General features: G+C 42.2%; 1 protein-coding gene across 5 annotated transcripts in view; it reads left to right on the top strand.

The window, feature by feature from the left end:
* The window catches only part of AASDH (aminoadipate-semialdehyde dehydrogenase), a 55,982-nt gene extending 38,381 nt beyond the window's left edge, over window positions 1-17,601 (top strand). For all 5 annotated transcript variants that reach the window (XM_073645440.1, XM_073645439.1, XM_073645441.1 and 2 more), the window contains exons 11-15: window positions 7-733; window positions 3,051-3,214; window positions 3,809-3,934; window positions 15,162-15,293; window positions 16,473-17,601. In XM_073645440.1, coding sequence (XP_073501541.1) covers window positions 7-733; window positions 3,051-3,214; window positions 3,809-3,934; window positions 15,162-15,293; window positions 16,473-16,859 — 1,536 coding nt within the window. In that variant the 3' untranslated portion in view covers window positions 16,860-17,601. The remainder of the gene's footprint in view (window positions 1-6; window positions 734-3,050; window positions 3,215-3,808; window positions 3,935-15,161; window positions 15,294-16,472) is intronic.
* Window positions 17,602-19,242: the final 1,641 nt, after the last annotated feature.

The raw sequence follows: 19,242 nt of genomic DNA on the forward strand, positions 1-19,242 counted from the left end.
AATCAGTCCATGCTGGGCCTTCCTGAAGGCTGTCCTGACATTTCTGAAGACTCCTTATTTCTGCTGAGCGGTGGTGATTCTTTAAAGGCAATCCGGTTCCATGAAGAAGTGGAGAATTTGGTTGGTGGATCTGTGCCGGGACTTTTAGAAGTTGTCCTCAGTGATACTTTCCTGGACATTCACAGATTCCTTCTTAAATGTACTCCTCCGGTCATGGAGAAATTACTGGATCACAGTAGTGTATTAGACATAGGAAGCCGTGGACATCACACTGTAGATGTGAGCAAGAAACACCCAACAAAGCGGAGATCTGAAGCTCCGAGATTACAGATGGATACTGCTTCTTTTGTATCATTGAGCCGAGGCAACAGGCTGTTCATGAATGATTGCTCTAGACTAGCCGATCAGCAGTGTAAATTAACACATGGGTTAAGTCAAGATCTGCCATGGAATTTGCAAGGGTCTAAACGGACAAAGCCAACTCCATCTTCTGAGCAGCTAATGACCCTTCAGGAAAGATGGGCATCAGACACGGGTAAATGTGTAGACGCATCACCTCTCCTTGTTCTATCATCTGACAAAGACTCGGCAAGGACTGTGTACATTGGATCCCATTCACATAGAGTGCAAGCTCTTCATCTGGACACTGGGGCAATTGTGTGGGAGAGAATCCTTGGAGATCGTATTGAATCTTCGGCTGCTGTGTCTAAATGTGGAAATTTTATCCTTCTAGGTAAGAATAGGTTGAAACTTGCCATTAGGATTAGACAACGCCCACAGGGTACTTATTATATCCACAGCTCTGGATTTGAATGTCTGTAGTGTATAAAGCCATTTATTTAATTGTATATAGCTTAAAGGGCAGCTCAGCTGCACCTTCAGAGAACTTTTCATGTGTCAGAAGTCTTGATTGGTGGAGGTCTGGGTGCTGAGACCCCACTGATCACTAAAGCTAAGAGGCAGAAGCACTCACCCGAGTACTGCTCTCATCCGACACAGAAGATGGGCTAATAGAGGAAGATATATGAAACCGTCTATAACAAAAGTTTGTTGCCCATGATGACCAATAAGGGCACAGTTTTTTTTTGTATTCTGCAACATATAGTACCAATATCCGCACAGTAAAGGTTACATGGTGGTCATTTGGCTTTAGATATTGGATTGGCTTTTAAAGGAGTTCGGAGATGAGGACCCACTTTTGTATCCATTGATAGGGCATATAGACTCGAGTGGTCTTAATGTGATGGCTCTTTTTATTGTATCTGTTTCTAAGAAAGTTATGGAGCAACCAGAATGGGAACCATTAGACAATTTCGTAGGGGTTGTAGTCCAGCTCCCCCAGGCGATACACCTGCACATATGTTCCATTATCCAGAAAGGTCTCCTTTTTCCATTTGAGATTCTAGGAAAGATGGGTGACATTTAGTAAAATCCACATTGATTGTCCTCCTTTTTTAATGGGAAATAGACTAAGGGTATGTTCACATCTTTTTTCGCCACACATTCGTGCCTTCATTGTGGGCTCTGTCTGAACTCCAAAAATCAGGACTCTGATGTGCCCCCAATGAAACCATAGAATTTAAAGTTGCATGTTTTTTTTTTGTCCATGTCCATCTCATACATTAATGACTTTCACTCATGGCATATCTGACGGATAATAGATGCTTCACCATGCGGACCTTCTGTCTTTAGGACGTGCCGCCATTGAGGGCTGCTGTCAGGTGGTCAGGTTCCCATTGATTTGAAGCATGTAACGGGGCCACATACTCAAGACGGAATTAAAGGCTGATGCTAGTATGTCAATGTATGAGATGGGAAAATCTCAGCCCAATCCAACCCTTCCGCTGAACTGTTTACATGGTCCTGTTGCTTTCTGAAAATGTATTTCTTCCACACATTCACTGATCAAAACTGTTGCTCCCTGACTGCAAAAATCACGGTTTTAATTTATATGTAAATGATCCTTCAGTGCTCTGGGAGTATTAAAGCACTTCCCAAGCCACTGCCTCCCTGTCTTCTATTCCCCACCTTACTCTGCTGACTTACAGCTCAGATAACTCTCTAGTCAAGCCAGTGAGCTGTCAGTCAGCAGAGGAAGGTGGGGAATAGAGCCAAGGAGCACAGGCTTAGGAGGTGCTTTGATACTCCCAGAGCACTTAAGCCTCATTTGCATTTGAATTAAAACAACAATAGCTTTTTTTTTTTTTAGTTGATCCACTTAAAAAAAAAAAAAATAGTCACAATAAATATCTAAAACATTTGGCGTTCTTATGCTCAGTGTTTTGAGTGTTGTTTTCCAATACAGGTTTTCAGAAACAAAGAAACTCCTGGTGGGAAAAAATGAAAGTGCATATAATTTCTTTGAAGCGGATCCTGATGGAATCTTTCCAAAATTTAGGCACTGTCCAATCAGAAGGCTGCAAAGAAAAAAAACACTTAATTTACAAAAACCTTGGCCAATTCATTAAAGCAACTCCATGAGAAATCGCTTTGAAAATCTGCAAAATTTATGGACAACTTGAAGTAGTGGAAAAATTTTGCGAGTCTTGGCTTTTTCACACCAGTTGCTCCCAGCGGAGCTGGAATTGGATGAGGATGTGACTCCACAGCTTATCTAATTCATGACGGGTCCCTTACAGGAGTGAGATTTCTTTCGTGGTGAACGGAGGTGCATACTTCTTGATGAATCAAGAGAGTCTGACAAGTGGCGTGTGCCTCCATGCGCCAATTTAGAAGTCTTACTCCAGTCAGGGACCGGAGTAAGAATTCTGTCATAATGTACACTACAGCTCATCATGAATTAGACAAGCTGCCTCTTAATGAATCAGGAGCGCCTGACTCTGACCAACTACTGCCGCTCTGGATGAGTAGAGGACTCTGTCTGCACATAGACTAATATTCAAGTAGGTAAAGCTGTGACTATAGAGGAAATAATAATAATTCTGATTAGACCGCACCTAAGATGTACAGTCTTTTATTGATAATACTACATGTTTTTAAGGAAAAGGTGAAATGTTGGTTATTAGTAAGTAGCTGTGGTCTCTTTGCAGGCTGCTATGATGGCCATGTCTATGTGCTGAGGAGGAGTACTGGGGACACGCACTGGATCTTCACCACCGGCAATGCTGTGAAGAGCTCTCCTGCCGTGGATCCTATGTCCGGGCTGACATTTATTGGGTCACATGATCAGTACTTATATGCCCTGGACATTGAGGTAGGGATTGATGAATATTTCTTCTAACATTGTTTTATTTGAGTTTACTTATTTTGATGGACACAAGAGCTGTCTTTTAAGGGATCTGTAGATTTACTGATTTTGAGTCTATTTTTAAGCATATGTTTTATTCAATGGTTAGCCCTGTTGCTTTGCAGCACGGTAGCTCAGTGGTTAGCCCTGATACTTTGCAGCACGGTGGCTCAGTGGTTAGCACTGTTGCTTTGCAGCACGGTGGCTCAGTGGTTAGCCCTGATACTTTGCAGCATGGTGGCTCAGTGGTTAGCACTGTTGCTTTGCAGCACGGTGGCTCAGTGGTTAGCACCGTTGCTTTTCAGCACGGTGGCTCAGTGGTTAGCCCTGATACTTTGCAGCACGGTGGCTCAGTGGTTAGCACTGTTGCTTTGCAGCACGGTGGCTCAGTGGTTAGCACTGTTGCTTTTCAGCACGGTGGCTCAGTGCTTAGCACTGTTGCTTTGACGATCTGAATTGTCAATCTTCTGGAGCAAGCAGGAGGCAGAGGAGCGGTGCGATCTTGAAGATCAATGATGAGAAAACTCCTTTAAGTCATGACCGTGAGTTATTTTGTTGCAGGTAAAGCAGCGTGTCTGGAAAGCTCATTGTGAGGGGGGAGCTGTGTTTTCTTCTCCTTGTATAAGCACCAAGCCACATCACTTATACGTAGCGACACTCGGAGGACGACTGCTGGCATTTAACCCGGTGAGTACATGATTGTAGTGAGCATTTCTTTGTGGCTTCCTGGTGAGTGTGAGTGCTCAAATCGCCTAACCTGGAATGTTGTATTTAATTTTGTTCAAACACAGTTATAAAAATAATCCTACTAGTGGCCAACTAGAGTATGAGCGCCCAGATATAGGCATCCTCCAGGCTGCAGGTTAGGCCCTGTTCACATCTTTGTCAGGCTCTGTTCCAAGTCTCTGCTTCCATCATATTTCAGTGGACAGATGGGCCCCATATACAAGTGCTTCTCACAAAATTAGAATATCATCACAAAGTTAATTTATTTCAGTTCTTCAATCCAAAAAGTGAAACTCATATATTATATAGAGTCATTGCAAACAGAGTGATCTATTTTAAGTGTTTATTTCTGTTAATGTTGATGATTATGGCTTACAGCCAATGAAAACACAACAGTCATTATCTCAGTAAATTAGAATACTTTATAACAGCTTGAAAAATGTTTTTAAAATCCGAAATGTTGTCCTACTGAAATGTATGTTCAGTAAATGCCCTCATGGAGGCGATCAGCCTGTGGCACTGCTGAGGTGTTATGGAAGCCCAGGTTGCTTTGATAGCAGCCTTCAGCTCGTCTGCATTGTTGGGTCTGGTGTCTCTCATCTTCCGCTTGACAATGCTCCATAGATTCTCTATGGGGTTAAGGTCAGGCGAGTTTGCTGGCCAATCAAGCACAGTGATACGGTTGTTTGTAAACCAGGTATTGGTACTTTTGGCCGTGTGGACAGGTGCCAAGTCCTGCTGGAGAATGAAATTTCCATCTCCGAAAAGCTTGTCGGCAGAGGGAAGCATGAAGTGCTGTAAAATTTCCTGGTAGACGGCTGCGCTGACTTTGGTCTTGATAAAACACAGTGGATCTACAGCAGCAGATGACATGGCTCCCCAAACCATCACTGATTGTGGAAACTTCACACTAGACCTCAAGCAGCTTGGATTGTGGCCTCTCCACTCTTCCTCCAGACTCTGGGACCTTGATTTCCAAATGAAAATTGGAACTCTGGGACCTTGTGGCGTGTCAATGACTGCCTTCTGGAAATGTGTCAAGTCAGCAGTCTTCCCCATGATTGTGGAGCCTACTGAAACAGACTAAGGGATCTTTTTAAACGCTTAGGAATCCTTTGCAGGTGTTTTTTGTTAATTATTTTAATTTACTGAGATAATGACTTTTGTGTTTTCATTGGCTGTAAGCCATAATCATCAACATTAACAGAAATAAACACGTGAAATACATCACTCTGTTTGTAATGATTAATAAATGAGTTTTACTTTTTGTATTGAAGAACTGAAATAAATTAACTTTTTGATGATCTTCTAATTTAGTGAGATGCACCTGTACATTGCTATTCTTCTCGTGAAAACCAACAGAGACCTTAACAGACCCCATTGTGAGTCAAGTAACGGATTTGGCACTACTTTGCAGGCTGCCAAATCACTTCTAACGTCATTGTGTGCACATTTGTATTTTTACAATCTGCTTCTAAAATCAACTTTGGTAATTGTCTTGTTTCATAATATTCTTCTACCAGGTGTACAATGGTACTACTATATTCTACTAGGTGTACGCAGCCCCTGTGCAAACTATTGTGCATCTGATGCAGCCGGAGTCCTATGGTTATAGACGGCAATCAAACCCTGTATAAGGTCTGATACTGTAGTCATGTAATCCTCTGATCCTTTTTTCTATCCTCCCCTGGAGCATTGCAGAGGGTCACACAGCATGTTTCATCATTCTCCGCTGCATCTTCTCCCACAAGTCACAGCTTGTACTCTCATGTCATGGGAAAGAGGGACACAGATGAACTACAAGAGAGCGGGAGAGCATGGTTTTCGTGGACCCCTACTGACCTCTGTATTTTCAGCTTCAGAAGCAGGTCATCAAAGGAATGGCTCAGTGGTCAGCACTGTTGTTTTGTAGGGGGTCCTGGGTTCACCAAGGACAACATCTGCAAGGAGTTTGTATGTTCTCCCCGTGTTTGCGTGGGTTTCCTCCGGGTTCTCCGATTTCCTCCCACACTCCGAAGACATACTGATAGGGAAATTAGATTGTGAGCCCCAATGGGGAGAGTGATGATAATGTCTGTAATGCTCTGTGCTAGTAATAGCGCTACATAAGTGAGTAAAATAAAGCACTTAAGAAACTTGCCAATAACATAGTACAACTTGAACCTGTCAAGTGCACTGAGAAATATAGGTCTTCCCATAACAAATTTGTACATATGCATTCAGGTGGATGTAATACTGTCAAATTTTTAATATGAACATAATTTTTATTTCTTTTGCACTTAAATGATTAGGGACTGTTGAGATATTTTGCACTTATACTGAATGTGGGTGACACATGCAAACCAACATACTTCTCAAAAAAATAAAGGGAACACTCAAATAACACATCCTAGATCTTAATGAATGAAATATTCTCATTGAATAGTTTTTTCTGTACAAAGTTGAATGTGCTGACAACAAGATCACACAAAAATCGTCAATGGAAATCAAATTTATTAACCAATGCAGGCCTGGATTTGGAGTCACCCCCAAAATTAAAGTGGAAAAACACACTACAGGCTGATCCAACTTTGATGTAATGTCCTTAAAACAAGTCAAAATGAGGCTCAGTATTGTGTGTGGCCTCCACGTGCCTGTATGACCTCCCTACAACGCCTGGGCATGCTCCTGATGAGGTTGCGGATGGTCTCCTGTGGGATCTCCTCCCAGACCTGGACTAAAGCATCCGCCAACTCCTGGACAGTCTGTGGTGCAGCGTGACGTTGGTGGATGGAGCGAGACATGATGTCCCAGATGTGCTCAATCTTCATAGAATCATAGAATGGTAAAGTTGGAAGGGACCTCCTGGGTCATCTGGTCCAACCCCCTGCTCAAAGCAGGATTCACTAGATCATCTCAGACAGATGTCTGTCCAGCCTCTGTTTGAAGACGTCCATTGAAGGGGAACTCACCACCTCTCGTGGCAGCCTGTTCCACTCATTAATCACCCTAACTGTCAAAAAGTTTTTTCTAATATCTAATCTGTGTCTCCTCCCATTTAGTTTCATCCCATTGCTTCTAGTCTTTCCTTGTGCAAATGAGAATAAAGATGATCCTTCTACAATGTGACAGCCCTTGACATATTTGTAGACAGCTATTAAGTCTCCTCTCAGTCTTCTTTTTTGCAAGCTAAACATTCCCAAATCCTGCAACCGTTCCTCATAGGACATGGTTTGCAGACCAGTCACCATTCTGGTCGCTCTTCTCTGAACTTGCTCCAGTTTGTCTATGTCTTTTTTAAAATGTGGTGCCCAAAACTGTACACAGTATTCCAGATGAGGTCTGACCAAAGAGGAGTAAAGACCGATAATGACTTCACGTGATCTAGACTGTATGCTTCTGTTAATACATCCCAGAATTGTATTTGCCTTTTTTGCTGCTGCATCACACTGTTGACTCATGTTCAGTCTATGATCTATTAGTATACCTAAGTCTTTTTCACATGTACTGTTGCTTAGCTCTATTCCTCCCATTTTGTATATGCTTTTTTCATTTTTATTGCCCAGATGTAGTACTTTGCATTTTTCCCTGTTAAAAACCATTCTGTTGGTTGCTGCCCACTGCTCCAGTTTATTTAGGTCTTTTTGAATCCTCTCTCTCTCTTCTCTAGTATTAGCTATCCCTCCTAGCTTTGTGTCATCAGCAAATTTAATCAGTTTACCCTCAATTCCTTCATCTAAATCATTGATAAAGATGTTGAACAATACAGGTCCCAGGACGGAGCCCTGTGGTACCCCACTTGAGACATTCATCCAGCTGGATGTGAAGCCATTTACAACCACCCTTTGAGTCCGATCACTAAGCCAGTTATGAATCCACCTAACAGTTGCCTGGTCCATTGCATACTTGGTCATTTTTTCAATAAGGATGGTGTGAGATACTTTGTCAAATGCTTTGCTGAAGTCAAGATATACTATATCTACAGCATTTCCCTGATCCACCCAGTCAGTGATTCTGTCATAGAAGGAAATTAAGTTAGTCTGACATGACTTGTTAGTTACAAACCCATGCTGACTCTGGTTAATCACTTCACTCTTATCCATGTACTTACATACATGTTGTTTAATAATTTGTTCAAAGATCTTTCCTGGTATAGAAGTCAGACTCACCGGCCTATAGTTCCCTGGGTCCACCTTCTTCCCCTTTTTGAAGATAGGAACAACATTTGCTCTTCTCCAGTCTTCTGGGACTTCTCCTGTTCTCCAAGAATTTTCAAAGATTATGGAGAGTGGTTCTAAAATTTCTTCTACGATCTTCAGTACTCTGGGGTGTAATTCATCTGGACCTGGAGACTTGAACTCATTTATGTTAGCTAAATATTCCCTCACAATCTTTCTGTTTACAGATAACTTGGATTCCTCTATTCCTTTAAAAGTCTTATTCAGGTCTGGGGAACGGGCGGGCCAGTCCATAGCTTCAATGACTTCATCTTGCAGGAACTGCTGACACACTCCAGCCACATGAGGTCTGGCATTGTCCTGCATTAGGAGGAACCCAGGGCCAACTGCGCCAGCATATGGTCTCACAAGGGGTCTGAGGATCTCATCTTGGTACCTAATGGCAGTCAGGCTACCTCTGGCGAGCACATGGAGGGCTGTGCGGCCCTCCAAAGAAATGGCACCCCACACCATTACTGATCCACTGCCAAACCGGTCATGCTGAAGGATGTTGCAGGCAGCAGATCGCTCTCTACGGCGTCTCCAGACTCTGTCACGTCTGTCACATGTGCTCAGTGTGAACCTGCTTTCATCTGTGAAGAGCACAGGGCGTCAGTGGCGACTTTGCCAATCTTGGTGTTCTGTGGCAAATGCCAAGCGTCCTGCACGGTGTTGGCCTGTGAGCACAACCCCCATCTGTGGACGTCAGGCCCTCATACCACCCTCATGGAGTCTGTTTCTAACCGTTTGTGCAGACACATGCACATTTGTGGCCTGCTGGAGGTCATTTTGCAGGGCTCTGGCAGTGCTCCCCCTGTTCCTCCTTGCACAAATGTAGAGGTAGCGGTCCAGCTGCTGGATTGTTGCCCTCCTACGGCCCCCTCCACGTCTCCTGGTGTAATGGCCTGTCTCCTGGTAGCGCCTCCAGCCTCTGGACACTATGATGACAGACACAGCAAACCTTCTTGCCACAGCTCGCATTGATGTGTCATCCTGGATGAGCTGCACTACCTGAGCAACTTCTGTGGGCTGTAGAGTCCGTCTCATGCTACCACGAGTGTGAAAGCACAACCAACATTCAAAAGTGACCAAAACATCAGCCAGAAAGCATTGGTACTGAGATGTGGTCTGTGGTCCCCACCTGCAGAACCACTCCTTTATTGAGGGTGTCTTGATAATTGCCAATAATTTCCATCTATTGTCTATTCCATTTGCACAACAGCATGTGAAATTGATTGTCAATCAGTGTTGCTTCCTAAGTGGACAGTTCGATCTCACAGAAGTTTGATTTACTTGGGAGTTATATTCTGTTGTTTAAGTGTTCCCTTTATTTTTTTGAGCAGTGTATATAAAGCTGCGTGCGTCATCCACAGGTTATTACAGACCCAACTGAGGCCCAGATGATGCTTGGCTCACAAGAAAACTGTTCCAAAAATATTCACAATGATGTTAGCTCAGTAATACACTCGCATATTGTGCGTGGGTGTGTATGTATTTGCAGTCATGGCCAAAAGTGTTGGCACCCTTGAAATTGTTCCAGAAAATGAAGTATTTCTCCCAGAAAATTATTGCAATTACACATTTTGTTATACACATGTTTATTTCCTGTGTGTGTACTGGAACAACACAGTAAAAACAGAGAATAAAGGGCAAATTGGACTTCATTTGACACACAACCCCAAAAATGGGCCGGACAAAATTGTTGGCACCTTTCCAAAATTGTGGGTAAACAACATTGTTTTAAGCATGTGATACTAGTTCAAACTCACCTGTGGCAAGTAACAGGTGTGGGCAATATGAAAATCAACCCTGAAGCCAGATAAAAAGGGAGAAGTTTACTCAATCTTTGCATTTTGTCTGTGCGTGCCACACTAAGTATGGAGAACAGAAAGAGAAGAGAACTGTCTGAGGACTTGAGAACCAACATTTTTGAACAATATCAACAATCTCAAGGTTACAAGTCCATTTTCAGAGATCTTGATGTTCCCTTTGTCCATGGTGTGCAACATAATCAAGAAGTTTTACAACCCATGGCACTGTAGCTAATCTCCATGGACTTGGACGTCAGAAAAAATTTGATGAAAGGTTGCAACACAGGATAGTCCAGGTAGTGGAAATGCAGTCCCAATCAAGTTCCAAAGAAATTCAAGCTGTCCTTCAAGCTCAGGGTGCATCAGAGTCAGCGTGAACTATCTGTTGACATTTGAATGAAGTGAAACACTATGGCAGGAGACCCAAGGAGGACCCCACTGCTGACAGAGACATAAGAAAGCTAGACTGTAGTTTGCCAAAATATACGTGAGCAAGACAAAATACTCCTGTTAAAGCATCTTGTGGACAGAAGAGACCAAGATAGAGCTTTTTGGTAAATCACATCATTCTACTGTTTACCAAAAACTGAATAAGGCCTAAAAAGAAAAGAACTTTGAACCTCCAGCATATTTGACAGTAGGTACCAAGATGTTCTGGGATTGTTTTGCTGCCTCTGCCACTCGGTGCCTTGACTGTGTGCAAGGCATCATAAAATCTGAAGATAACCAAAGGATTTTGGGTCGCAATGTAGTGCATCATGAGAAAAGAAGATTATGTGCCAATACTGAAGCAACATCTCAAGACATCAGCCAGGAAGTTAAAGCTTGGGCGGAAATGGGTATTCCAAATGGACAATGACCTGAAGCATACTGCCAAAATGGTAATAAAGTGGCTTAATGATAACAAAGTCAATGTTTTGGAGTGGCCATCACAAAGCCCTGATCTCAATCCTATTGAAAATTTATGGGCAAAGCTGAAAAGGCAGGTGCAAGTTAGGCGACCTACAAACCTGGATCAGTTACACCAGTTTTGTCAGGAGGAATGGGCCCAAATTCTGACCAACTATTGTGAGAAGCTTGTAGAAGGATATCCCAAACGTTTGACCCAAGTCATTCAGTTTAAGGGCAATGGTACCAAATACTAATGAAATGTATGTAAACTTTTGACTTTGCAGTAAGTAATAAAAATGCCTTAAAACTCTCTCTCTCTCTCTCCCCCTCTCATTATTCTGGCATTTGGCAAATATTAAAAATTATAGTAATCCTAATCGACCTAAAACGGGAAAGATTTATTCTAATTTCATGTCAGATATTGAGTGCGTACGTTAATTATTTGGTTGCAGAAATTTCTGCAGCATTTCTGCATCTCTTGGCAGCAAAAACGTTGCGGGAAAGAAAATAAATGCTTGTTTTGACACGTTTTTGCATGCAATTAATGCTTTTTGGAGCTAAATAAAGATATTTGCAAAAAGAAAAGTGGGACATCGCTTTAACCCTTGGATTACCTTCGGACCTGTGGTGAGTATATTAGGTTAATTTACTGTAAATGATTAAAGAATGTGTCCGTTTTATTTTCTGTGTGTGTTTATTTAACTCTTTACTTAGTAATGAGGGTATCTGGCTGACATCTCTTTATTACTAAACATAGGGCTTGGTGTCGGAGACAGCTGCTGACACCAACCTCTAATCCCATTCACATATGAAGTGCCATTTCTGGGGCAGCTGAGGGCTGGTCTTTATAGCCCAGGAAGGGGCCATTAAGCAAACATGTTCACTGGCTATTACTGGTTAGCCTTTAGGGTACGTTCCCATGATCAGTAACCATCAACTCTTTGGATGCAGCGTATTTTCGCTGCGTCCAAAACGCTGCGTTCTAATGCCTCACTTGCTTTGTCAGTACATGCGGATCCGCCGCATGTAATAACATTTCAATCTGTCAAAATCTGCAGCGGAGACCAGAAATTCATATGCTGTTGCTCGTAAACCCACACCACGGGTGAGTTTACACAGCATCAAAAACCAACACAGTGGGCATGGGATTTCTTATAAATCCCATCCACTGTGCTTGTAGTGTAAAACGCAGCAGCGTCCAAAATGCTGCTATTCCTGATCGTGGGCACATACCCTTACTGGCTAGATTACAGGGGACCTCAGAAAAAAATTGACGCAGGGTCCCCCTATAAAATCTAATCAGCAAAGGCTAAACAGACAGCTGAGGACAGATATTAATAGCCAGGGAAAGAGCCATGGATTCTGGTCCCCTCCAAGGCTAATAACATCAGCCCTCAGCCGCCCCAGAAATGGCGCATCGATGCGCCAAATCTCGCGCTTAGCCTCGGCTCTTCCCACTTACCCTGGTGCAGTGGCAAGTGGGGTAATAGGGTTGGGGTTTATGTCAGCCTTGTATTGGCAGCTGACATGAAACCCAGGTTAATAATGGAGAGGCGTCTAAGACGCACCCATTACTAACCCCATAGTAAAAGTTTTTAAACAAAGACACATCAAGGATAAAATCCTTTATTTGAATGTAGTCGCTTTATGTGAGTGTAATCGCTCCTGTGTCAGTGTATAGCGCTGAGCTGCCGTGAGGGAGATCACAGGAGTTCATCAACTGATGAAGCCCGGTGACCTCACTTACGGCATCGTCGCTGCATGAGAATATCTCACACAGCGGCGGTGCCGTATGTGAGATCACCGTAGCTCATCAGCTGATTAACTCATGTGATCTCTCTCACAGCAGCTCAGGGCTATACACTGCGGGAGCGATTTTTCTCCTGTTAGTGTGTAGCTGGTTGCCGGATAGAACAGTCACATCTGGCGATGTGACTGTTCTAAAAATGATCTGATCGCCGTGGGACACTGTGGATTACAGCGGAGAGGTAAGGGATATGTTTTTTTATTTTTTTTACAGGGGTCAATGGCTTCAGGGATTTGGTGTTGGGTGAGTATAATGTGATTTTTATTTCAATATTTATTTCAACTTTTTTTTTTCCTTTACTGTGAGAACAGGTGTCAGCTGTGAAGAGAATACTCCTCCCCTCAGCAACGCCTGATCTAGCTTTTATCAGTGACAGCAGACATAAGCGGATGGGAGGAGTTGTCTCTCCTCAGTCAACGCCTGTGTCCCACGATCAACTCTTTGTGCGTTTTTGCCGTGTTTTTGACCCATTGACTTCAATTGAGTCAGTCAAATATGCAACACAAATCCGCAATAAATGCACAAACCTTTTTTATACGTTCGTTTTTGCTGCAGATTTGACTGACTCAATTGAAGTCCAATGGGTGAAAAACACGGCAAAACCGCGCAAAGAATTGACATGCTGCAGATTTAAACGCACAACAAATCCTGGGAGGCTTAAAACTCAGTGTGAACTGCTGCAAATGTGATGATGTGCAAGACCATTTCAGGTCACCGGTCGTGCACCATGGAAATATCAAAGACTCATTGTCACTTCCACACAGAAAAACAGGTGTGAACAGGTGCAAGGAGAGCCACTTCCATATGTAAGTAACAAATTAAAGCTGAACTCTCTGACGCTAAAATATGCAAACATGGAATATACAAAATTGGAATTAAATTGCTGCTCTAGAAAAAAAAGGTATAATGAAGATACTTAGCGCGTTAATTGGCCAATTCATGTGTGACCAAGAGCCATCGATAAAGTGACCTTTGCTCGGAACCTAACCTAATGTGATACTTCTCCTGGGCTGTGATTAAAACTGCCATAGACTGATGGGTGGAGTGCTCAGTCAGAAAGCAGGTACTACAAATATCAAAAGACTGTCACTGCCAAACAGAAAAACAGATATGAGCAAGTTCATGCGAAGAGAGCAAAGAAGGTCACCTTGTCGATGGCTGTTGGGCACATATGAATTGGCCAATTTATGCCCTAAGTATCTTCATTTTACCTTTTTTTTTTTCTAGAGCAGCAATGCAATTCCAATTTCATTTATTCCATGTTTGCATACTATAGCGTCAGTGCATACACCAGTGGTTCTCAACTCCAGTCCTCAAGACCCACCAACAGATCATGTTTTCAGGATTTCCTTAGTATTGCACAGGTAATAATAATTCCATCACCTGTGCAATGCTAAGGAAATCCTGAAAACATGATCTGTTGGTGGGTCTTGAGGACTGGAGTTGAGAACCACTGGCATACACCATGGAAAGGCTGAGTCGAGCAACAAGACAAAGGTGGTTATACTGGACCAGCAAGGTCTCTCCCAGGCAAAGATCTTGAAGCAGCCTGAGGTTTCAAAATGTGCTGTTCTTGCTCTCTTGATTAAGCACCAAGAAATGGACATCAGTGAGAATTGTGGACACGTTGTTCTGCCAAAGAAACTTTTTTTGGCAGATGAAAGACACACCATGCTTATTACCCTTTGAAATTGCAAGATGTCCAGCAGTGCCATAAAGTCAGAACTACCAATAACCAGTGGGAATCGGCTACACCCATCTACTGTTCAGAGAGATCTGGCCAGAAGTGGTCTTCATGGAAGAATTGCTCATGGAAACGAAGCTCAATTATGCATGAAATCATAACAAGTCTGTGTGGTATTGCATAAAGAGACAGGAAGATTTGCACAAGCCTACATCAACAGAATATCTGTGGTTAGTTCTCCATGATGTTTTTAACAATATCCCTGCTGTGTTCCTTCAAAATCTGTGTGTAAGTATACCTGGAAGAATTGATGCTGTTTTGAAGGGTGGTTTCACGAAATATTTATTTAATTTAGATTTCTCTCTTGTTTATTCACTTTGCATTTTACTAATTGATTAAAAACTGTTAACGCTTCAATTTATTTAAATCATTTTTTCCCACACCTCCCTAAAACTTTTGCACATTACTGTATATATCACAGTACAGCTGATGCTTGGCAAACTGCAATGCAAAAAAACATATATTGAGAATCAAAAGGTTTATACTGTAATTTACTAAGAAACATGTTATCGAAAGGGACCATATAAATGTAAACCCTCATAAACATGAAAGGTGTGAGAAGTTAGAGCCCCCAGGAATATGCACATTATATTTTAGTTGTGGTTGACATAGTTCCATATTTCTTTGCAATGTATTTACTATACAGATTACATAAATGAGTCACAATTTGGTTAAAGAGTATAGACTGTGAATAATATTAGTATTTCTCCATGCTCTGAGTTACTTTGTATTGTTATAGGTCAAAGGAACAACTATATGGAAAACTGACATAGGAAAACCCTTGTTTTCGTCACCAGTATGTAACCAGAATCAGGTTTTCGTTGGCTGCGTGGATGCAAATTTCTACTGCTTCAATCACATGGGTGAAAAGGTGAGTAACGCAGAAATAAGTGATAAAGGAGAAAATATGGATTCAAAGAATGCTAATGAGAGCCGATACGGCAACAATGAACATATGGGATATGAATCATCAGATATTTATTATCTCTGTAGGCAAAATAAGAATTCATCAAGCGTTAACTGCCCCCTCCCCCCTCAAAAAAAATCCCTTTATTGTAAAAAGGCAATGTCCAGAATTTTCATTAAAAAAAATAAAAAATTGAGGGTCCTCGTTAGTGACACCTTTCAATGACTAACTGGAAAGGTCAATCTGTTGGCTAACACAAAGCAAAGGCATTTTTTCCAGTAACAGAATTTTCATAATATGCAATGTCTGTGCACCCCATGATATTTTAAAGGGTTTTTTTACCATGGGTAACCACTTTGCTACAAAATCTCCCATCTCTGGAAAAGAGCCGGATTCATCCAGTCAGAAATGTCGATAAATGGACATCCATGTAATAAGTTGATAACGTAAGTGACTCTGTTCTGTCTCCTAGAGTAGCGGGCAGAGTGGGATGCCTCTATGGCAGCCATAACCATCCAATAAGGCAATTTTACAGGGATTCACAAGACAGACCCTTTAATTATTTATCTATTGTGGTTTTTAACTTGCAAAAAAGATGTTGGTGAATTCAAGAAAGTGAGTACCAGTTTTACTTGTGCTATTCACGCCTCTAGAATAGGTTTCCTGAGGTGTCCATGTTAGTAAAGAAGCATAGACTCCACTTTAGCCAAAATACCAACATACCTACTTTATATTCAAGGCAAGCGAGGCTCCACTTGTCTTGATTGGCTAGAAGGCTGTATTTAGTAGATCTAGGGTCCTATTAGAGTCTTTGGACAGATAATCTGTATGCTCTTCTGAAGAGATGGTGTGAATCAATTTACAGGTCCTGGTCCATTACGTCAGTAATCTGCCGACCTGTCATCACACCACCTATGTGTCATGTCACAACAATGACTTTACGCCAGGCCAGTAAATCCTAAGAGAAGCTAGAGATGAGGTAGGAGGCAGCTCTCAGGGCTTCCGTCCAGCGGCTACAGATTACTAACATGGCCACTGGACCAGGACCTGCGAATCGATTTGCACCATCTCTATAGAGGAAGAAATTAAATGAAAAGTAATTTGTAAGAAAATGCTAACTTAGTACTATGTTCTTCTTTTCAGCTCTGGCAGTTCTCTACCGAAGGGCCTATATTCTCCTCTCCTTGTATTTCCACGCTCTCCGAGCACATCACATTTGGTTCACATGATGACTACATCTATTCCTGTAGTACTGAGGCTAAATTATTATGGAGATACAAAACCAGCTCCCGAGTATATTCCACTCCATTTACATTTCCCAACCCACACTCTGGAAACACTGAGCTGCTGGCTGTCGCTTCTACTGATGGGAATTTGTGGATTTTAGATGCTCACTCTGGACTTCTCGTCAGTCAGTATGCACTGGCAGGAGAGATATTTTCTTCCCCGGTGGTGTATGGCCACCAGCTAGTTGTTGGATGCAGAAACAATTATGTTTACTGTTTTGATCTGATCAGAAATGCAAAATGATTTGTATTTAGGTTGGGGCTGCATATGGATCGCCTGTGAACCTTTGGATAATTCCCTTTGTGAAAGAAAGTTGCAAACATCCTTCACAAGACATGGTATGATTTTTCGCAATGATCGTAAGAATAATTGCAACATAGAAGATGTAGAGCCCTTGACACACATGATCCAGGGAGTAGGACTGGTGTGACATTCCCTTGTGAAGGCCTCTTCATGGTGTTGCCAATGTGGTCTCGAGACCAATCTCTGACTGTCATTGCATTCAAGAAAAATGCGGAACTCCTCGTGGAAGAGGATAGATCTTTCCAGCCTCCATTACCGACTTCCTTTGTTCAATGATTGCCCTCACAACACTGCTCTAAAAGGCTATGAAGAGTCCTTCATGATGGAATGTACAGGAGCTGGACCCCTCTAGTTTTCATTCCAGGTAATAACAGCTCAGCATTACATTGATTTGGTCATGGAACCAGTGGTATGACTATTTCTCCATAGTCTCCCAGGACTCATGTTGCTCATGCTACTTTGAGCAGCCTGCGTGGACTAAACTTGCTACCATAGCCTGCAGTATCTCCGGACTTGTCTTCCATTGAGCAAAACTGGGACGTCATTGGTCGGCAATTGCAAAAGACGATGCCAACAGTAGATCTTGATAATTTGCATATTCATGTGCGTTGAGCGTGGAAAACTATTCCTCAGACAACAATTAATAACCTCATTGACAGCATCCAAAGCGTGTAAGTGTAATTCTGCACATAGCAGTCATACTCTGCTGAATAAATAGAGATGTTTTTAAATTTTAGTTACCATTTTTTCATTATTTGCATATCATTAACATGTCTATTCATCCAGTGATTTCCATAATTCCATGACTTTTCCTTCTGGGTATTACACTCCTCAACATTGAAATTGCATTTATCACCTATCCTTTAAGTGGTGCTGTTGCTCTAAGTCAGTGGTGTAACTGGTGGTCCCGGTGCAAAATATGGACCTGGGTCCCCCCCCCCTCCCTTGCATGTTGGTCAGATGTACAGTTGTGCTCAAAAGTTTACATACCCCGGCAGAATTTTTCCTTTCTTGGCCTTGTTTCAGAGAATATGAATGATAACAAAAAAACTTTTTCTCCACTTATGGTTATTGGTTGGGTAAAGCCATTTATTGTCAAACTACTGTGTTTTCTCTTTTTAAATCTTAATGACAACCACAAACCTCCAAATGACCCTGATTAAAAGTTCACATACCCCAATTCTTAATACCGTGTATTGCCCCCTCTAACATCAATGACAGCTTGAAGTATTTTGTGGTAGTTGTGGATGAGGTTCGTTATTTTCTCAGATGGTAAAGCTGCCCATTCTTCTTGGCAAAAAGCCTCCAGTTCCTGTAAATTCCTAGGCTGTCTAGCATGAACTGCACGCTTGAGATGTCTCCAGAGTGGCTCAATGATATTGAGGTCAGGAGACGGAGATGGCCACTCCAGAACCTTCACTTTGTTCTGCTGTAGCCAATGACAGTTCGACTTGGCCTTGTGTTTTGGATCGTTGTCATGTTGGAACGTCCAAGTACGTCCCATGCGCAGCTTCGAGCTGATGAGTGCAAATTTGCCTCCAGTATTTGCTGATAACGTGCTGCATTCATCTTTCCTTCAACTTTTACTAAGTTTCCTGTACCTTTGTAGCTTACACATCCCCAAAACATCAGCGATCCACCTCTATGCTTTACTTTAGGAATGGTGTTCCTTTCATCATAGGCCTTGTTGACTTCTCTCCAAATGTAACTTAATGGTTGTGGCCAAAAAGTTCAATTTTGGTCTCATCACTGCAAATTACCTTGTTCCAGAAGTTTTGAGGCTTGTCTCTGTGCTGTTTGGCATATTGTAGGCGAGATACTTTGTGGCATTTGCGCAGTAATGGCTTTTTTTCTGGCGACTCGACCATGCAGCACATTTTTCTTCAAGTGCCTCCTTATTGTGCATCTTGAAACAGCCACACCGCTAGATTTCAGAGAGTCTTGAATTTCAGCTGATGTTATTTGTGGGTTTTTCTTTGCATCCTGAACAATTTTCCTGGCAGTTGTGGCCGAATTTTTTGTTGGTCTACCTGACCGTGGTTTGGTTTTTACAGAGCCCCTGATTTTCCATTTGTTAATCACAGTTTGAATGCTGCTGACTGCCATTATCAATTCCTTGGATAATTTTTGTATCCCTTTCCTGTGTTATACAGTTCAACTATCTTTTCCCGTAGATCCGTTGACAATTCTTTTGCTTTTCCCATGACTTACAATCTAGAAAAGTCAGTGGCTGGATAAAAGATGCAAGAGTCTGTCTGGATCCCAGAAACTCAGCTTTTATGCACACACACTGATTACAAGCAAACAGGTCACAGGTGAGGAT

The sequence above is a fragment of the Phyllobates terribilis genome, unplaced genomic scaffold (assembly GCF_046119375.1).
Source record: "Phyllobates terribilis strain yellow unplaced genomic scaffold, ASM4611937v1 Scaffold_1__5_contigs__length_1240528914, whole genome shotgun sequence".
Classification (NCBI taxonomy): Eukaryota; Metazoa; Chordata; class Amphibia; order Anura; family Dendrobatidae; genus Phyllobates; species Phyllobates terribilis.